This window comes from Pelmatolapia mariae, linkage group LG22, assembly GCF_036321145.2.
Source record: "Pelmatolapia mariae isolate MD_Pm_ZW linkage group LG22, Pm_UMD_F_2, whole genome shotgun sequence".
Lineage (NCBI taxonomy): Eukaryota > Metazoa > Chordata > Actinopteri > Cichliformes > Cichlidae > Pelmatolapia > Pelmatolapia mariae.
This window is the reverse complement of record NC_086245.2, coordinates 8,460,625-8,482,595: the sequence shown is the minus strand read 5'-3', so window position 1 is coordinate 8,482,595 and position 21,971 is coordinate 8,460,625. Positions and strand designations below refer to the sequence as shown.

The 21,971-nt window shown below is 38.8% G+C and overlaps 1 protein-coding gene across 1 annotated transcript; it reads left to right on the top strand.

Annotated features, from left to right (window-relative positions):
* The first annotated feature begins 1,528 nt into the window (after positions 1-1,528).
* lypla2 (lysophospholipase 2) lies at positions 1,529-19,556 on the top strand. Its single transcript, XM_065470439.1, has 10 exons — positions 1,529-1,594; positions 10,377-10,469; positions 12,032-12,063; positions 14,889-14,954; positions 15,210-15,257; positions 15,408-15,478; positions 16,809-16,882; positions 17,001-17,102; positions 17,271-17,441; positions 18,480-19,556. The coding sequence occupies exons 2-10, from the start codon at positions 10,392-10,394 to the stop codon at positions 18,528-18,530; spliced, it is 693 nt and encodes a 230-aa protein (XP_065326511.1). The 5' UTR covers positions 1,529-1,594; positions 10,377-10,391; the 3' UTR covers positions 18,531-19,556.
* Positions 19,557-21,971: the final 2,415 nt, after the last annotated feature.

Below are 21,971 nucleotides of genomic sequence, written 5' to 3'. Positions count from 1 at the left end.
GAAGGAAAAAAAGCTGCAGTCAGTATTCTGGTTCCTCTTTTTCTTTCACAGCTCTATAACACAATAAACGTGTCACATCCATTTTGCAATTTCTCAGAGCTTTTCAGTGAATATTTATTTCTTTAATACCATTAAGAATGATCTATACACTCTTCCCCTCTTGCAAATGCGTCATGGCACTCTTAGTAATAGTGTGCTAGTAAAAAATAAATTGAGTCTTCAGTAACTCTGTGGGAGTCATTTACAGGAATGTGTGAGCTCGGTATGAATGGCTTTTTGTTAAAAAAAACCAACCTTATTTTTAAAATGCTCTGATGAGCTCATTTTAGGTCAACAAGGAAAAAAGGGGCACATAAACAGTTCTTGCGATATGATAGAAACTAACCTCTACATGTGTAAACTATAATAGAAGCAAATTAAATATATGCATTTTTTAAAAAGCAATTTACATACAGGAATTTTTTTAAATTCTGAGAAGGAAATTCTTCCAGAAGGAAAATGCTCCATGTCACAAAGCTCAAATCATCTCAAACTGGTTGTTGAAGCATGACAATGAGTTCACTGTACTCAAACAGCCTACACAGTCACCAGATCTCAATCAAATAAAGCACCTTTGGGATGTGGTGAAACAGAGATTCATATCATTGATATGCAGCCAATAAATCTCTTGGGAATGCTTTCCATGAAAAATTAAGGCAACTCTGAAGACAAAAGGGAGATTCAGCCTGGTACTAGCAAGGTGTATCTAATATAATTTCCAGTTAGTGTATAGGCCTTAATTTTATTGAAATTGTCCACATATAGTCACTACATTGTATGTTGTGTGTGCAATGAACCATGTTAACAGACCTAGAGTAGCAAAATATAGTGGTGCTGAATATTTTGGGTGTTCTGCACAAAATATTATAAATATGACACATCTAAAAACCAGGTGTTTATTTAGATTGTGTTTGAAACAACAGCCTGGAAGTAGCAAAGGATATTATATTGACTTAACTTGAATCTGTGGTTGAAAGTGGTACAGTGTCAGCAGTTCATCTAGATAATATTAAAATGACACTAGCATACACTAATAAACATTTTATTCAAACACATCTAGAGCTTTAATGTTTTATTCTAGTGACTAGGGATTTTTGTTTTTTATAAAAATGATCGAAGACCATAGTTAATGAAATTGGAACATTTTGGAATATCTTTTATGGATACAGAAAAAAGTATATGTGTTAAATAAAAGCATAGTCATTCAAAAAAGACGTTTGTGTAATAACGGTGTTAACAATGGGCAGTTAGTAAAGCTATATATGCAGTTAATGGGATTATTTGTGAGGATTTTTTTAACTCGAAGTAAAAATATAGAATCGCTCAGATTTACTCCCTAATTTGGATATAAATGTAAAACTGACCCAAAACGGCAAAAAAAAAAATTACATTAAAATAAAAATAATAAAATTTTGAGTAAAAACCCTGAAGCAAGAGTATGCGGACCATAGTGGGCGTGGTTACACGATAACGTCTCCACGCACTGTACCGCCCCTTGCTTGTGAGCGGCCAGTAGCGGAAGTTCCGCTCCGTCGTGAACTGGGACAGCAAAGCGGTGAGTGTATGAATCTGTGTTAGCTAGCGGGCCGTGGGTGTAATTTTAAATCATTTATCCTTACTCGAATGGGACCTTAACGGGGTCCTTTTAGTGCTTAAAGGGTCTCCTAAAAAACGGGCGGGGTTTGGGGTCTGAATTTGATTTGTAGTGTTTGTCCGAAGTAACCAAAGACAGAGACACACCGGTTGGAGACAATACAGTTAATATGTGTGTATGTGTGTGTGCGCGCGCGCGCGCGACGTTAGCTAGTAGCAGCTGTACTCCCACTGTTCCCGGTTATTGTGTGTGTGTGTGTGTGTGTGTGTGTGTGTGTGTGTGTGTGTGTGTGTGTGTGTGGTCGGCTAAACCTGGATTAAACCCGAGCGCATGGTCGGGAGTCAGGCAGTGTGTGTTTTTGGGGCAGCAGAGGCTTTGCGCTGCTGAATGCCATCACTACCGAGGATGAGGATGAGGCGCATATCAGTGCTAAGCTTCAGCCATTCATTGTCTCCTTCCTGTTCGACACCACCCGCTTCCTCTGCTTCACACACCCATATCAAGTCATTTTGTCCGATGCCGTGAGGCGTTCTACAAATTTCGCTTTGCCTTCTTTGACATCAGCTAGCCAGCCTAGCTGTAACCCTCCATCAGCAGGCGGGGAGCGGGGTTAGCTGCTGCTACTGCTGCTGGTGGTGGAGGGGGAGTAGGATGGTGGTGTGTTTGGTGGTGGTGGGGGGTGCCTGTCACTCACTGCCGCATATTATCCTGTTGTTTGCCAGCCATCCGTAGCCACTGAGCTGAGTGCAGCAGCCTGCTCTCGTGTGTGTGTGTCTTTGACGTGCACACGCGCACACACTGCAGCACGCCTCTGGTTTTTGTGTTTGATTTAAATGTAATTGGAGTCACGCAGGATGGAGACTCGTGATGTCCAAACAGGCTACATTTTCTTTCTTTTTTGGCCTGTTTTACCTAAAAGTAGTGGTGGGAGCTGCTGCTTTTCATTTAGTATAGTTAATCATTCGGTCAGTCAACACTGGAGTAGTGCTTTTTCTATGTATCACTTCATCACATTACACCCTTTAAAATCAGGGAAAGATGAACTATAAATCGAGATACTATGATGTGATAATGCAGTGTGGTGTTACGGCATTAGTGGTTACATTTCCTGTCTGATTCAGTAAGTTTTGAGTGTTCTGCATAGCCAAAAATAGCAAAATTATGGCACGAAGTTGCAATGATTTTGATCAATATTCTTTAATTTCTTTAATATGATATCCAACGTGATTCATGGAAAATGTGTATTTATTATACTTTAAGAAGAACAAACAAGTCTTGTTAGCTCTTGAGACAAAGCTATTTTAGAGACTAAAAAGACAGTTTTTATATTTTATGTAGATGTACCTTTTATATAGAAATACTTTTTTGCTACGAAAGATGTCTAAATTTTGTCTAATTTAACTGATTATGGTTTTTAATAATTTTTATTGAAAAATAAATTTTAAAAATTATCAGAAGCGACTTTATTTATGCAGTCTCTGCTGCTCCTTATTACAAACCTGTGGTTAGTGTTTGTTTCAATAAAAGTGGTAAAGAAAAATGCATTTTAAAACAGAAAATATGTTTGAGAGTTTTATGTATTGCAATGTACTTGTGTTATTTTTAATTCCAAAAAAGGGGAGTTTAAAAAAAAAAGTTTTATCCTTTACTACCAGGTGTCTGCATCACACCAAATCTTAACAAACATGTTGTTTGTAGATGTGTTGTGTTTAAAATACTAATTCATCATCTCTTTGGACATCTGCCTCAAGGCTTCTACTGCAGCGCATGTTGTTATTGTATTGTATTATTGTTAGTCATGGTTCACTGTAGTGATTAGAAGTGGAAAATTACAATCATAGCATTCAGTATAGAAAAACATGCATATATTATATGTGTGTGTGTGTGTGTGTTACAAAAAGTACCTTTATGCTATCCTCTCCATGTCAGTTTATCAATTATTATAAAATACTCCGAAGATATTGTGAAAAATTGCAGAAGTAGACTGATAACATTCATGGTAGGAATTAAACGCATCACAATAGCACATATAAATTTACAGCGGGATCATAAATGACCGCGCTTGGTCACTTGAAGTGTTCTTAATAGCATTTTCTCACCTCTAATTGTTTACTTGGGATGGGAGCAGGAAAAGTGCAGTTTTCTTGGACTACAGTACAAGGTGGAGAAGGTACTTCACTTGGTTCATTTTATGGCTAGTTGTTTCAGTTTGTGTACTCTATATATCTATGGTACTCACCCACATCCCAGGATGCTGGGATTTGACAACAGGAAGGTATTTAGCTCAAACTTGCAGCATTGACCTCTTCACTATAACAAACCTCTCTGGAGTTCTTTCGAAACTGACTCAGACTACCCCCTCCAAGCTCCTCTCGGTGCGGTTACTTCAGTCTGCACCTGAGTGTGATTACCGTGTTCACATCTGCTCACACGAGAGACAAAATTAGAGGGAATTATTTCAAAATGTAATGGGGCACGGCAAATAATAAGAATTGTTCATACGCGGTTAAAGTAAGTATCTAAGTAAGTAAATAAAGTATCCTTTACTTCTCTGAATGCAGTCCACTGTAGAATGGAGGGAAGCAGTTGTTTGTGATGTTTAGCTTAGCTTAAACTAACAGGTTAGAAAGAGCCACCAGTTTTTGAAAATACAATGAAAACCTGAAATTTAAAAAAAAAAACTGTTCAGAACTGGGAATGCTAGAATTTGCAGTCAAACAAAACTGTGAAAAAAGCAGCAGATCCTCATTATTTTGGAGATGGAACCAGAAAGACTTGAACTAATGTAAATCTGAAATGCAATTTGGGATAATTTTTAATTGAACTTCAGGAAACAGATCTTCATTTCTGATGCAGAGGTGTTGGTCCTGACTGTAAATTTTTGGGTATTGACATGTTATCAGTGGTTTCAGTTTTAGTGTTTATGAGCTTTAAACATATAATCAAGCTAAACATTTAGTGTAAAGGCAACAGATTGGCCCCTGGAGCACATGATTTGTAAAATTTCTGGCATATTTTAGATGCCATTCTTCTCGTCATTCCATAACTGGTTACCATTTGTGGCATGATGCATAAATATGCAGGTTTTGGCTGCTTTGTTTTACATAATTATTGAGTAAAGTGAGAGATTTTTGATGATGGAAACTGCACAGTTAAATAAAACGAGGCTTTTTTTTTTTTTTTTTTTTTTCATTTTTTTAAGACACAGCTTGAATTGGACTTGATGGTGGTACACTATTTTTAACCAGCAGCCTCCTCCAGAAGCACATAGAGAGTGAGTGAGCCGTTGTTTCTTGGAGCCTACTTTGAAAGCCCACACAGTGCTTTGTGCTGGGTCTCTGGGTTATGGGTCATTGTAAATCTGCTGAACAATAACAGGTAGAAAAAACTGTATAACAGAGATTAATTGTTTCTTTGCTTATGCTACCATGTTTCCTGAGCTTGTCCTACTTGTTCGAACAGATTGTCCGATTATACCTGCACTCCTCCGTTTATCTTCTTATCATCTTTCTTTCTTTCACTTCTGCATTCATGCTGCCTGCTTTCACTCTATGTCTCTGCCTGTTCCCTGTCAGCGTCTAGAGTGCAGCTAAATTCAATTTGTTAATGCTGGATTAGTATTTATTTAAAGCAAGCTCTTTAATTGGATTCTTGTGTTTTCTTAAAAAAAAAAGAGCGATTCCTACTCAGTTTAAAATCTTTTGCAGAAAAAATTCAGAAATGAGGTCTGTTTTCCATTTTTACTTAACCAGGAGAACAAGTTTATACGACAAGGTGAACAATTTTGTATTTGTATTTATAAGTTGCGACATTTTCATGTTTGAGCAGCCAAAATATTATGTAAAATAGCACAATAAAATTAAATACAGTAAGCTCATTTTAAATTGTACAGAAGAGATGATGATAAATAATATATATATCCAGAGGAACGATGTATATAGTAGAATTGAAACAAAATGTAAAAATTGCTCAGATGTTTTTAGATGTTCTTCTAGTATCATGATTTTAAAGTTAACTACTGAAGAGAGGTCCTTCAAATTTTTAGGGTAAATATCTGGTCTGTGAAATTGGACTGCAGGAGTGGAGCTCATGTTAAGATGGAATGATGGATGCTTGAAGTTCCTGAAATATTTGAACACCCGATCACTGATAGCAGATTTTGTGGTCTGTAGAAACCTCACTTTGGCTTTTAGAGAATATTTTATTCACAGTTTCTTACATACAAGTCACATACTATTCTTTAAAATGGTCAGGTGAATGGTTTCACACATATGAAGGCTTGAATATGAGGGGAAAAAAAACATTTTTATTCATCTTCAGTGTAGGGACTTTGTGGGGATTTATGCTTCAGATGAATGTCTACATCATAGCTACGTCATAACTGGAAACCCATCTGAAACCCCTATGCCGTAACCTGACCTGCAGCTCTCTAGAAATGTAATGTAAATGTCACATTGACGCAGACTAAAACTATTGTGAGTGGCCTGTTCAGTACTGTCAATTCCCCCAATAATAATAATAATAATAATGACTCCAAAAATGATGGCAATTCCTTGAGCGGGATTGCTGAAGCTACCAGAAATGGATGTGAGGGAAATGTACAAGGAATCTGAAAAACGTGAGGGATAAATATGATACATAGAAGGGGAATGAAGTCCCAGCATTTTGTTTCTATTGACTGTTGCTGCATATAAACACGACCACAAGGTAGCTGACACGTAAAGCCCTGGCATGTAATGCGCTACCACATGCGTTGGCAGCTTACGAATACTTCATTACTATACTGCACTTTTTAGAGTCCATATTCGTGAAGCCTTAGCACCAGTTAAATTAGTTTTACATAGAATTTCATAAAAATATTGAATAAAATGGCTGCTTAAAAATAATGTTAGTGGTATTTTTAGATATTTTTCTATCTTTATCCCTTGAGAAAACTGATGATAGATACCTGAATTTTTTTAAAAATTCCCATCAAGAAGTTAATTTTTACTCTGGATTTTTTTCAGATAGTTAGGTGAGAAGTATTTGATGAACCAGCATCGAATGACCTAGAAGAAAGGAGCTTAATTACACTGAAAAATTCAAAAATAAAATTTGGGATTTTAGTCAAATGGCTTCCAACCTCGAGATCAAGACTGTTTTAATCTGTCCATCAAAATCTATCAGTTATCTAACTTGTGCCTTTTTAATGAAATATTAAATACTTATATTCCTTAGAGTTCCAAATATTTATTTAAGTTAAATGAAATATGTTTAGATAGAAAAATGTAATTCTTTGATGTTTATAAATTGTAAGGAATCAGTTATTAATCTGGTGTTCTTTTAGCATAAATAACTCAGTGAACATATTATTTTGTATATTCAGATTTTGAGAGCTGAGCAGCAATATTCTTTTAGTTTTTAACAAGTCGTTTGGATGTAGAAGTACTTTTTTTTTCATGCATATTCACTCTGTGCAGAAAAAGCAGCACAATTTGTTGGAAAACACAAAATGTTAACTTTACAACAAATTTTCACTCTTTGCCCTGCTAATCCTGTTTACCATTAAAAAAAAGGCTATTTCCTGCAGCTTGCCCATTCATTATTAATCTAGTACTCATTTATCAGTTGATGCAAAAAACGAACAGACTTCTATTGTCCACACTTCGGATTTCACATATTTTGGCTGCAGATATGACCTTCAGCTAATGATTTGTCACCTGGTACGGACAGCACGTGCAGCATTTAGCTGCTTGATCTCAACATCTGTGAAATTTTAACAGCCGAGGCGCTGAAGGTTTATACATTAACCTTTGTGCTTCCACATTTCCCTGTCTCCTTGTTGCCCGTTTACCAATCGGACAGTTTGCTGTCTGACCCACCCGTCCCGTCTCCCATATCCTGTCCAACAACATCAGGACGTTAGAGGCTTTTACTGCTGGACTTTACTGTAAAACAACAACCTGATCTCCTGCCTGTTATTGACGGCTGATTCGCGCCAGTCAGCGGTCCATTTTACAGTCAAGAGAGGGCATTTAGTTTATTTGATGAGTCTATTCAGTTGCTGACTACAGAAACCTGCATGGCACAAATGCTTTTTTTGACTGCTTTACCTTCACCAGCAGCTTCATTATGTGTTTGCATGTGTGAGCGATATGTTGACCTTTGTTATTCCCGTGTGACAAATGAATGGCTGCACTGATAATGAGGTTTTTATAACTGACAGAGAGAGCTGTTGAATGTCACCGCTGATGTCCAAATAACATCCAGTCCTTCTGAGCTACACGCAAATAACTCTCGACATGCGTCTGCACAGCCCCTGGTTTGAATAGGCTGTGCTCTATTTAAATATTTGAATACATCCTGGGGAGGTGAACATTTGGTATTGAATGAGCAGTGAGGCTTAGAGAAGGAGAAATGTAATGAACTTCATAATCCAGTGTAAATATAGCTCTACCAGCATGATTTCCATATATTGGCCCGTGTTCTTTATAATACAGTACACCCAACTCGGTGTTTTTAGTGATGTTCCTGGCTACTGATTTACTGGTCAGTTAAACAGGAGAAGAAAATAAGAGTAATAGATGAGTCTGAAAATAAGAAAGCATTCCAAAAGGAGGCTAAATTAACCCCAGTGTGGCAGGCCAAGTTCAGATATGTCTGTACAGGTAATGTGTGTTTATTTAAGCGCCTTTTCAAATCATTAAATATGTTTTTCAGTTATCAGATCATATTTGAAAGTCTCATAAATTGCTTGATGTCAGATTAGTTAAACTGGTTAACCTTAGCAATGCTACCTTACATGCTGCTACTAGCAGCATGTCTGTACATCTGTTTACTCTGTCACAGCTGACGTAAAGCAAACTTACAGTAAAACCAATGTTACTTAAAAAACATCGAAACAGTCGGCGTCTGCCAGATGATTTCATTGAATTTTGTTTACAATCTGCAACCGACTGGAACTTGCGGTGATTAAATGGTTGCTTGCAGGTTTGAGGGCATTGCACACTCACGACCACTTGCGATTGCACAGGTCACCTGATAGGAGTCAACCTTTGTGCAGTGGTCACAGTCACAGTCTGACTTGATTTGCAAATCATTGCTAATTTATAACTGTTGTAGATTAAGAAAATATGAAAAAGTAGTTTAACCATGTGAGATCTAAGAGATTTATGCTTCTGCGCTATGTCTGTGTTGTAGGTTGGTCATAGCTGCAAACACTTCTGTTGCTGACTAGCGGGCAGAACTGTTTTGGTCGTGCATATCCCTAATTTTATTGCCAAATAAATTTACAGTTGACGAAACTATTTTAAGTTCACAGGACTCATACAGCACAGTTTGCTCTTAAAATTAGTTTGTGATCACTGCATTCGTTGTTGGCTTCTCCACCTGTGACGATATCACAGCCTAGTAACCATTAATGCTGACACTCATGAATGCATGCATGAATGGCAACACTCATAAAAAAACCGCACATCCACAAACAGAAAGCTGTCTCTCCCTCTCTGTAATCTGACAACATCTGAGCTTCAATAGTGATTTATCATTGAAATCGTAGCAAAGACTGACAGTATCGTATGCTCGCACCTTTCATCTCAGCCGAGCCTTCCAGGGTACAAAATCTGAGAGCCGCGCAACAAGTATAAACTGAGCTCTGAGTGGACTGGACCACTAAAGCTAATGTTTTCTACCCTAGTAAAAAAAAAAACCCTTCAAGTTGGTCACTTTCTTTTATTGTGAGTACATTTAAATTCTTCTGAAAACATTGTAAGAAATAACTGAATCTTCATCTGGTTCCTCTTAGTTTTTCCACATTCAGCCAGGTAAAATAAATCCTGCTGCAGTAAATCAAAGAAACCAATCAGCATGGTTTAAACACCTCGCTTTGGTGGAGTGTGGTATACCGTGGGTAATGTCAGTATGAAGGCTGCATGTATTAAAGCTGACAGTGATTCAGACCTCTGATTAAATTAACTATTAAGTTAACGTGGTTCATCTTGATTAATTTTTGTCAACTTGGTTCCAGAGAACATGTCAGAGTCCAAAGTTTAAGCCCTCCTCCTTTGTAATTTTTGTCTTCTGCAAAGCCATCCAATATGCCAGATCATGAGCAGTTTCAAGCCCCTGGGGCACATTCAAGATCCACAAGAAGGCTGTTGGATGACAATGACAAAGATAGAAAGAGAAAGTAAAAGCAAGAAATGTACCTTTAGAGTTTTCCAAATATAAACGAAACAGAAAAACTAGAATATGAATGAAGAAGCTACTTTCAGGTGCTCCCTTATTCGTGAGAGGTCACCATAACACCATCAAACTGATGATCTTTTGCTTGTTAGGCGAATATGAAAATGTTATATTATTAAACCAGTTTGATTTGAGATTAGAGCTGGTTCTGTTGGAGTAAATGAGCTGTGTGAAATCCAGTGATTTCTAGTATTAAAAACATGTATCCTCCAGAAAAAACTCCGGAAGATTAGTGTCATGACTCAACTTCCTTCTCTGCTACAGGAATAAAAGAAGCTACCATGAACTTTGAGTGGATTTTACATTTTTGATCTGCTGTGTAAAAAGTCTTAGAGTTAACGTGAAGGACTGAAAACTGTGAAAATGCTTAAATTATCTCAAAATGTGTGAGTGTTAAATGAAGCATTTTGTTTAGCTTCATTGCACATGACACCAGACTTGAAGTCGCTTCTCACTGTGCAATCTGCAGGCAGCTGAAATCTTTTTTTTTTCTTTTTTCTGTTCTCGTTTTTGTCTCCAGCACCTCTTACAGTGTATGTGTGGCAACAACATGTCTGTGCCGCTGCTCGCCGAGGCTGTGACGGTGTCTGGGGTGGAGAAGGAGACCGCGGCGGTGAGTGAAAGCACAAAACCTGACATAACTTTATTTACCTCAAACGCTGCTGGAGTTTTTTTTGTGGCCTTAATCAAACAGTGCTTTTAATTTTGACTTTGGCTGCTCGGGCAACTCCGCCCAAATAGAAACAGAAAAACAGGTGAGACAAAGACTATGAGGTACTCAAAGCTGTCACTTGTGACACGAAGTTTGGCATAAGACCGAATGGAAATTGTTTCCGAGTGGCACTTCACACTTCTGTGAAGTATGGTAAACCTTGGTGTCACATCTGTGCTGTGGAAACATTCAGGCTAACAAGACAGGTGTAATTTAAATTAAAAAAAAAAACATAACAGTCGCAGAAAAAATGGTGTTTATATACTTACCTAAAAGCAGAACAAGCTCCCGATTAAGTGTGGTTTTCTCATTAAATTTTTTTTTTGTTTTTAGGATCACATTAAAATGTTATTTTTAAAACTTTCATTTATTTTACACACACCTGACTAAATGATAAGCCACCTACACAAAGACCCACAAATCAATACTAGCCCTCAGAGGGTCCTGGGGACATGCCCTTGGGATCACGAATGTCAGTTTGCTTTATATCTGACAGCACGAAAAAAACTAAAATGCATGCAAATCTGTGTTGCTGCCAATTATTGACCCATCTGAGGGCCTAATAAAAACAATAATCAAACATTTCTTGAAATGTAGTTAGAACAAATATAGAACTGGCGGGTGCTGGCACCTATCCCAGCTATCATAGGCCGAGAGGCAGGGTACACCCTGGATGGGTCGCCAGTCTGTCGCAGGGCTAACACATAGAGACACAGATAGAGATACAAATTTCCACCCAGCACTGTGATCAATATCAAGAAATTGGACTTTTTGTACTTTACTTCTGTAGCCATGCCAATCCTGTTTTATGGCTCACCTGTAGCTTCACCTGCAGCAGCACATGTAACAAGTGTTACAGCAGAGTAATCAGGCCCATTGTGTCAACACTCAGCTGGATCTCAGAGTGAAAATTAAACAAGTCTCTTATCAGGCTGTTACTGGATACCGTGCAGGGTTTTGTTAAACTTCAGGATCAAAGCTGACTGTTCCAGCTCTGAACCCTACATGGAAGAAAAGTGTTTTGATCTGTGCAAAGAGCCAATTCTCTGACTTCTAGCCAACAAACATCGAGTTGCCAGTCTTCTGAACTGTCATTAGTCCCTTTCATGGTTTCTCTGCAGGGAGTATCATGTGTGGAAACTCGCAGTGAGAGTAGATCTTGGCAGGAATGTAAGACTGGCACCTGGTTTTCTTCTGCAAACTTGTAGCTGTAGCACTCTGTGTCCAGAAGGCTGGTAAATTGTATTGAAGATCAAATAGGGTTTTTTTTTTTTTTTTTCATCTGTGAAGTGCAAGATGGACTTGAACATACTGTCCAGATCACAGGAAGAAAAGTTTCTGTTACCAATCAGTACTGGGAACAGATAAGGCCTCTGTGTCTGCATTTAGAAGGAAGTGTTTCCCATTTATTTGTGAAACCTGTGTAAGGGAAAATAATTCTGCTGTCTCCATCTGTGCTGCAGGTGATCTTCCTTCATGGTTTGGGAGACTCAGGGTGAGTAACTTTATTTCTGTTTTCTGTGAGGTGCAGTTAAAAAGTTCAGTTTCAGTTTGCAGTTAAAAAGTTTCTGATCATACCTTGAAGGATATCTTCTTGTGCGTCTTTGGGCTGCTTTCAGCATAGCTGGTTTTTTTTTTGTAGATCGCCCTGTTGGAGTTTTGTCTGACCACTCGTATTTTTACCTCTTTTGTCAAAACAGTCATTTACCAAGATTTGTATTTTGAGCCAAATCTGAGGGAGATGCTTTTGGTGAATAGGACAGGTGATGAGCAGAGATCACTGTGGCCTCAAATGCCATCACCTACAGACCACATCATTTCTGGTTAAAGGTTTCCCTCGCACAACTCAAAATGTTACAGGGACAAATTCAGAGTGTATGGTGGAAGAAAAACCCAAAAGCATTCATGTAGGAACATAAAGGCATAACAAACTTTCAGTGAGTATGCTAGGGTGCGCTTGAGTCAGAGAGATGCAGTTTTCATTATCGAATGGTGAGTGTTAGGCTCTCTTAGTGCGGATTCATCTCTGGAGACACTACACAACAGTGCAGCAATTGTGAATACAACCTACAGGCATACATCAAGCAAGCTGCAATTATAATGCCTGCTTTAACCCCACAACACTAACGTCCAGTTTTGTAACACTATCACTAATGCTGGGTATATTTTTATCCGATATAATATACCCAATAAAACAAAGAAATGACGAAACTGGGAAGTTGTTTTTTCTGTCCACTCACTCCTGGAACATATGAGCCTTGTCAAGTAAAGGTGCATTCTCACTGAATCTCTGACATCTGTGTGAAAGTTTTAAAAACAAAAGACCAGCTGACTATAAATGTTTTACCATATGAATTCCCTTGGAAATTACCACTAAGCAATTTTTATTCAACACTTGATGAAAATCACGCGACATTAGTGTTCTAGGGTTAAGAGGCGTCCACACAGGAAACAGCTAGCAGTAACATGGCAACAATGTAGAAAGTTAGCGATTTCATGTGATGCCAGGCAAACACAAAGCGAGTCTGCAGTTTCTCAACTTCAAGGCGAGTGATTGAAGTGACTACCACTGAGAGCAAAGATTACCACTGATTGACATACCGTATTATAGGGTAGTAAATATATTAGAGGGTTTCCTAGGCAACCAGAGCCTGAACTATCTGCTAGCAACCACCTGTCAGCTGCAAACCAATTTGCAAGTGAATTGCTTTCTCTGTGGACGCCTGTTCAGGCACGGACACTGTGGGCTCTGTAGGATTTACTGGTCACCCTGCATTCCTGCTCTCACCTGTGGACACAAACTGAGTCGAGCAAAAAGAATCGAATCACAGATACAAGTACTTTTCTCCAAAAGGGTGTCTGGACTCTCTCTTAGAGGTAGGATGAAGAGCTCCACTATTCAAGAAGGGCTCACAGTAACAGCCAGTTGAGGTGGTTTGGGTATCTGACCAGGATTCCTCCTGGGCAACTGGGCACTGCAGGCTCTTCAGCTGAAAACTGCTGTGTTGTGGTTCAGCTCATCACCAAGACTCTTGATATGTGGATAATAGTTAAAATCTTTTGCATTTCCATTTATGGAGTATAACTGGAACAGTTTTCCAGTGGACCTGCAACAAGGTTCAAGCATTATTCAGTTCAAATTTCTCCAAAACCTGGTTTTGGAGAAATTTGAAAACGATGCCTGATAGTATATATATATATATATTTATGTTAATCATTATGTCTGTACATAGATTTTTCTTTTATTTTTCTCTTTTTGTGGGGCAAGTGTATGCAAGTACAGAAGAGAAGTGGGTGTGCTGATGATTATGGTAAACCAGTAGAGTGTTGAGCATGGTGTAGGGATTAATATTTATTTACCTGCTCCTTCCTACTCCAAGTCGGACATTATGATTGAGTTGGTATTTCATGTCACATAGATTTTGTTGATTTTGTATGCACACGTATATCTGTGTATATGGATATGCAGATATGTGTGTAAATATATGTATATTTTTTATATGTCCAAAATAAAAGGTTATCATCATTATCATCACACAAACCATGTCACTTTGAAAGAGAAGCTGAGGTCTGTGATGAAGTGGTCAAAAGAGGATTTCCAGGGAGCGATCTAAAAATGGGAGCCAGGCTGAAAGCAGGCCAGAGATGGAAGAGAAGATGAACTGATTCTTAAAAGCTGCCCAAACCTTTTGGATCACACTTTAAGCGGCACCTAATTGATTTTTTTCCCTTGTAGTTATAGTTCACATAATTTGAGTTGTCTTTCCCTTTTTTTGTTTAAATGTTTGTTTCATTGGGCTGAAAATGTGAGCAGAAAATTCACAGGAGAAACATTCCTACATGTACAAATCATTACATAAACAGCACAGTAGCAGAGGGTGGTGATGCAGAGTTAATGACAATAATTAATTTTAAAATCCTGCGTTTGGCTCTTGCTGCTTTTGCACTTGACTTTAATAACATGCATTTAGTGGCCTTTAGTCATGTGTAATTGGTGCCAACATTCATGTGGTTGAATTTCATAAAGCAGCACTTACGACATTATCAATGTCTAATTTAAAAAAACTACTTAAATCAGTACATGATGACAGCTTGTCCTCAGTACAGTTTTAGTGCTCCTCTGTAATGGAGATAAAAAATCATTTCACTCATGCTGATCGTTATACATCAAGAGAAATAATTTTCTACACACGTTACTTCAGCGTAGAAGTGACTTTCATGGACTTGGTTGTAATGCTTTTGGGGTGGATGTGCTGCATATTAGTGGTTTTACTGTAGCTTGATTAGGAACAAAGAGCTGCTCTCTCTGTTTTCTGTCAGGCATGGGTGGGCGGATACTTTGACGGGGATCCGGCTGCCTCACGTCAAGTTTATCTGCCCCCACGCGTAAGTCTTTTTTTCTCATGTCACGATTTGATTTATGCCTCTAAGAATTTTGTTTGTCAGGACTTATGTGGATTGATTTAAAAAAAAAATTATTTGCTTGTAGGCAAATAAATGCTCTGTAATGTTTATTTGGTGCGTTTTAAGCCAAAGTTTTGCCAATCATTCAAGTTGTTTGGAGTTAATAATGTGTTACTGTAACGTAGCTCCTGGCTGCTGTTTTCCTGTCATGTTTTCATTGCCTCTCCTCCGCTGCAGGCCCCCTATTCCCGTTACACTCAACATGAAGTCGATGATGCCCGCGTGGTGAGTTGGCGTGATGAAAGAGGCGGCCTTTTAGCTCAACACTGGATGCCATTGTTTCCCTGGAAACCACAATAGCCTCCCATATTGCCATTGACAATACTGCAATTGTATCCATTCATTTTCCTTACGCTGGGCTTTACTTGTGTGCAGGTTTGACCTCATGGGTCTCAGCCCCGACTCTCCAGAGGACGAATCTGGAATCAAGAAGGCAGCAGAAAACAGTGAGTTTAATGTGTTTAGATATCGAACAAGGGCCACGTGTGTGGGTTGATAATAGCAGGGAAGCACTAATACGCTGTCATTAAACGGTGATTGGAAAGCTTCCAGACTGCAGCTTCAATCTTACATCCCTCTATTTAGTGGTTAGTATCTTCTCTTGTATGCACCTTAACTCCTTGAATAATGGCTTAAGCTAAAGAGGGTGCTTACACCATTAAATATATGAATGTGAAATACTTAAAGTGCACCTATTATACTGATTTCCAGCTCTACAGCAATACATTTCTGTCACTAATAGCTCAATATAATCTTTTTTATGTGATACTGGGCCTTGGTGCAGCCTTTTAGATCACTCTGAAACAAGCTGTTTTAGCTCCTCCACCTTTAAGACAACTTTCTTCTGATTGGCTGCCCCTCACAAGCAGAATGTTTGAGCATCAGGAAGGCAGCGGTTCTGTAGGCACAGCTAGAGCTGCATGCCTGAGATGACCCTATAAATTATCCCCTCTTTATGACATTATTAACAGCCAAGTTTCGAAAATAAGTCTGTGAATCTGAGAATTATTAGTGCAACTTCAGGGCAAAATGTTTAATGGTCACAAAAAAGGTAATCGGATTGTTCTTGTTCATAGACACAAATTGTCCCACCAGACATTTGGGTCTCCTTCCAGCCTCCAGATTTGAGACTTGAGAATCTTTAGAAATGCTTATATCATACATCTCTCTGCTGTTAAATAGATCAAAAACTCTGTCAGAGATTTTTGCTTAATGAGATGTTTCTGTGTTTTTTGTGAGCTCTAATCAGTTTCTTGTATTGACCTGTATTGTAGTGCTACACTGCAAATAAGTCAATTTTTCTAATCATTTAATGAACATTTAAGAATACAGCACTTTGAATCAACTGTACTTGTGAGCTGGTGCTGTGTAAATAAATGTAGGCGATTTAAAACGATGTTTTGACACTGTGATTAGTTAGTTTGTGAAAAAGTGTTCACACTCTTTGCGTATGTACTGGTCTGTGTGAAAAAAAACTTCAAAGAGAAAATCTCTAAAAGTGTGTGCTGTTATCCTCTTATTTAGACTGTTATAAAATGTCACTGCTGTGTATGAAGACTGTCTTCACCCTCTTCAGAGCAGCTATAAAAACTTTTTTCTTTGAATATCCACATGCCAAGTATGGATTACATTTTTTTAAGCCAGCTGCAAAGTTGACAGGAAGTCAAGTGGAAAATCTTTGTTGGAAATTTGCCCCATCAGACTTATTTCTTCCTTCTTCTGCGCTACCCACCCCTTTGTTTGGCTTCACTAACGGGTTATTCTTGCTTCTCACAGTCAAGGCCATAATCGAGCACGAGGCCAGAAATGGGATCCCTCCAAACCGTATAATACTTGGCGGTTTCTCTCAGGTGGGTTTTTTTGCCTTGGTGTTACATGTTGTGAATTGCATTTACATTATTATATATACAAGATCAATATTGTAAATGCATCTATTAAAGATTGTCTGCTTCCTGTGTTGCTCCTCAGGGTGGGGCCTTGTCCTTGTATACCGCCTTGACCTGCCAGCACCAGTTGGCTGGTGTTGTGGCCCTCAGCTGCTGGCTTCCACTTCACAGGAGTTTCCCATCGGTACAGTCACAGTTTCACTGCAGAGGAGAAACATCCTTCTCCTGCCTGCTCCTCTTTTCAACACAATGCTGATACCTTTATATGATTTTTAACATGTCACACTGCCAGAAGGTTTTAGTGAGAAAGCTACGCTCAAAGCTAAATTCTACTTCTATGTCTGTCCCACAGGCGTCAAGTGGCAATAAGAACCTCCCAATCCTGCAGTGCCACGGTGAGATGGACGCCATGATTCCTGTGCAGTTTGGTGCCATGACGGCAGAAAAACTCAAATCCATAGTCAACCCTCAAATGATTACCTTTAAAACCTTCCCAGGGCTCCCTCACAGCTCCTGTCCTCAGGTACTGTTGTTCACAAGTCACACTGATAACTTCTTCTAAAAAGCTTGTTTTCACTTCTTTCAAGGTTGAATCAAATTTTTAGATTTTCTTCTTTTTTTTTTTTTTTTTCTTTTTTTTTTTTTTTACATTTTTGTGACATCCTGATTACATTCACCAAAACAAAAGCATTGCATCATCCACCTGGGTGAATTAGGCAATGTTAATTAAACCTTTAAATCAAGGTTTTTCTCTTGAAATAAAGATAAGGAAATCTTTATTTCAAGAGACAAATCTTGAAGCCTCTGGAGAACTTCAAGATAGTTTGAGGACGTAATTTAGCCATTTAAATCAGCTGTATTGGATCAAGGATGCATCTAAAACCTGCAGGACAGCAGCCCTTGAGACCTCGAGTTCCCCCACCCCTGATTTAGAGGATAAACTCTAAACAAGGGGTGGGTTTTTGTTTTTTTTAATCCATGATGCATTCTTCCAGCTCAAACTTTGCAGGTAGATCAAAACAGAACCGCTTGGGTCTCTGGTACAATTTTTATTACCCGTGGTTTTTAATGTTTCAGATTTGCTTCTAAAGCTGTTCTTTCAAATGTAGATGTCTCTAAAACGCTGTGATTTTAACAGTTTGACACTTGAATCAAAAGAAAAGTCTTAAAGAAGGTTTGCAAATCAAACGTTTATACACATGTATATGTAGGAAAACAGGGTTGTAGGAGTTTACAGAACGTCCTTCTCTCAATAATGAAGTCTGTGGGCTATATACGAGTCTCCAGCACAGCTTGTTAAGCTTCCTAGTGTCACGGGCTTTGATGTTGTTAGCCCAGCAGATGGCTAGAAAGAAAATTGCACTAGCAACAGAAAAAGTGCAACATTTTGCTGCACACATTTAAACCCTAAGCTTCCTGATGAAGTAGAGTCTGCTCTCTCCATTCGTGTGAACAGCCTCAGCGTTACATTTCCAGTCCAGCCTGTTTTTCAGCTGAGATGAGTCCTGAATCATCTGTTCAGCTTCTCCACTGTACCAACATTTGGTCTGCTCTCTTGCAGGAGATGGCAGCTGTAAAGGAATTTATCGAGAAGCTTTTGCCCCGGATCTGACCTCACCTCATCCCCACTGTGACCCCCTTTGAGACACTGACCTTTCACCCCTGTTCTGCCATTCTCCCACAGGAAACAGCCATGAGCACCCCCTCCCACACACATCCACGAGACAGCAAACACACGAACACGCACATATTTAGTAACGATGATAAGGATGATTTGACCCACACTGCTAAACCAACCAAATGCTTCTCCTGCGGTCCAGCAACACTCATACTGTTAACAGATTTGTCAAACACAATGATTTGAAGTGCTTGCATTCACACGTCTTAGCCTTCGGAGGGAGAAACACTGAAAACTCAAACATTAAATTCCTGTTTGGCTCCCGTTTTACAACTTCTGTCTGTTGCCTCATTCCCATTTCCCCTCATTTTTACATTATTTAGCTTCTCACTCATTGCTACACTTTCCCTTCTGGCATTGCTGTGTGACTTTGTAAATCAAGAAAATCAAGATTAACACAGAGCAAATAAGCAGGTTAACACTCGCCTGCAACTCCTCAAACACACCGCTGTTTAAAGGTGCAGTCAGACCAGATTATGCGCCCTAATTTTTTTTTTCTGCAGTTTGACGTGCCTTCTTAGCTTCACAGGTGGAGTCACGTGAAACTTTGATATGTGATCGCTCTCAAGGTGCATGAGTTTGAGGGGAAAAAAAGGTGGATTTGGCTTCTTATTCATTCTTGCTTTATGACTACAGCCTAAAAGTTGGGTGCATGAACATAAGCAGTAGAAACACAAATAAAATGCTGCATAATCTACAAGCTTGTAGAGGCCTGCCATGTAATTGCCCCATTTGTTTATGCTTGCAATCCTACCCGCCCTGTCTCCTGAACCCTTCTGTTATCTGGTCTGACTGCAGCTTCACTCCAGTGTTGGGTACCCAACAGAGTTTGACTCGGGGATAGTGAGCGCCAACCCATCCAATCATGACTGCGGCCTGTCCAGGTCTTGCATCGTTAACAGCAATGGCTCTTTTTACTGAATCTTGCACACAAGGCTGCCATGCTGCTTCTTTTTTTTTTTAAATAAATGTGATCAAACATCATGGAAGTATATGATCAGAGTCCAACAGAAATAAAACTAATCAGTGGATACTTGTGCTACCCTGTGCTGTTTCTTTCAAAGCGTGCACACCTGCAGGTTGATCTGCTTTCTATGTATCTGTATGTGAAAGTACCTCAGTTTGTTCCTTTAGGCCTAAAGGCGAATGACTGATGATGGCTGCAGACCTGCACAGACTGCACACCATGACTGGTTTCAGCAGCAGTTCACCCCCACTAACAGCCTCCTCCTCCTCCTCATGAATTCCTGTTGATTTCCACTATTTATTTGCTTTAAACCTCTGGTAAAACACACTTCCTCTACATTTTCTTCCATAACACCAACACAGTCTCGCTCCCTCCTTTGGGTCCCCACTAATAAAACATGGAAAGGTCAGCAACACTATTATATTCCACTTTAGAAAAAAATGGCTATACAAAGGGAGCACTTTGGCAAGAAGATGGTCCAACATAATTGAAGGGTGAAAAAAAATTAAAGTTAATCTTTGAACAACTTGTGATCTTTGGACATAGGAGTGTAACTCTGAGGAGTCGTGTGTGTGCTTAAACATATATATATATATCAGGTGTTTTACAGTTTTTCCTTTGTGAATATTGATTTTGCTCTCTTCTTAATTTCCTGTTCTGCTGTATCGCTGTTTCCAACCAGATTTTAAAACAAAAAACCAGTAGAGAAGGACGAAAGGCATCTGTTTTGATTGTTGTTCACAACTCGATGAATGTGTCTCTCATCTCCTCGACTCCTTGTGTATTTTTCTTATTTTTTTGCTCTAATGCGGTCCGTTATCTTCTCTTTGATGTGTTTGCCATTTTTTTCTTTCATCATTCCACTTGTTCCTCTCGTCTCGTGTCTTTTCTCCTGGGTTGTATTGTTGTGGTTTGTTTTTTGTTTTGTTTTTTTAACTTTCTTTTTTTTAATGTTGTGTTTTGTCACTGTTGTCATCTCATCCTTTTTTGTGTTGGTTTATAATGATGAGCATTAAGGAAACATGTTCAGGTGAGACTGAGGTGGTCTCTCCTCTTTTTTTTTTTTTTGTTTTTTTTGTTTCCAAAACACCTGTATGCGTAATAAAAAAAAAAAGAAAAAAGTCCATCTGAGTTGAGCGTCACTCATTTTTTTTAATGTGTATCTGCAGATTCATACACACTCATTCAAGGGGTTTCCATATTTTTACTCTCTTCTACCTTTTGAAAATAATACTTTAACGGTCATGTGCAGCGTTTCAAACACTTGATTATTTTGAATGTTTCTATGATATGACGAAGACAGATCAAAGACATATTGATAAATAAGTCACATCTACGCAGAGTCAGCATTAACCTTTGCTGACATGCAGCACACCAGCTTCTGGGTCGAATATTGATTGAGTGTGATCCATTCCTGCTCTATTGGTGCTTGAACTTGATCATAGTTTGTGGGCTTCTTCGTCCACTTGCTCTATAAGGATTAACCATGGATTTGCAATCCGATTAACATCTGAGGAATGTAGCCTTGGATTCAAAATCTGAATTTGATGATTTTGCAGCCACTTAGTTACAAAGTTTGTTTTTTTACTCCATCATGGTGAAAAATGGACAGAAATTACACCTTGATCCTTGGTAAAAGTTGGTCTTTGAGGATGTTTTAAGTCTTGTCAGTCCGTCAAAGGTGTCTCCGTTTGCTCTGAAGAAAAGTTTTGCCCACTGAAGCCAGTTTTGAAGGAGTTCCCACATACTTGGAGCACGTGTCGGTGGCTTTTCCGTCACAAGCCTTTCCAGTTAGGTTAAGGGTGGCTGTGACTCAGGAGGTAGCCATGTGTGATGGAAAGAAGCTTAAAGACACTAAATAAAGTGCTTTATGACTAAGACTGGGTGACTGTAGCTCATAGTAAACACTGGATTCACATGTGAGTTTCTATAGATTCAGATCACTTTATGGATCCCAGGAAAAAAATCATTTGCAGCTAACCTGCATAACCTACAAACCTGAAACATTCATTACAAACACTGTTGCATGTCAAGTTACAGATCAACAAACACTGAGGTGAGTAGACAAATGGCAATAAAATAAATTGTCTAAATGACATCTGCCAGAGATGTGTAAGCTAATAGCCAAGGGACTGAAGTGGTGCAGTACTTCTATGGTACTTTTCTTCTTAATTTGAGCACTCTCTAACTACAAGCCTCACTCACCCACATTATTCAAGTGCTTTTTTCATGCCTAAGCACTTTTAATCAACAGGCAAATTGAATACATCAGGGGAAACATGAGGTTTAGTGTCTTGCCCACAGACATTTCAACATTCAGGTGATCGAATAACTGAGCAGAGGTCTTTTTAGTTTTTTAGTAAGGTTTTAATATGTGTTTTTCTTCCTGGACATTCTACTTCTACCAC

Coding starts and splice junctions, on each gene's coding strand:
- lypla2 (XM_065470439.1), top strand. CDS start 10,392: ATGTGTGGCAACAACATGTCTGTGCCGCTGCTCGCCGAGGCTGTGACG. Junction 10,470..12,031: donor TGGAGAAGGAGACCGCGGCG/GTGAGTGAAAGC, acceptor TCTGTGCTGCAG/GTGATCTTCCTTCATGGTTT. Junction 16,883..17,000: donor TACTTGGCGGTTTCTCTCAG/GTGGGTTTTTTT, acceptor GTTGCTCCTCAG/GGTGGGGCCTTGTCCTTGTA.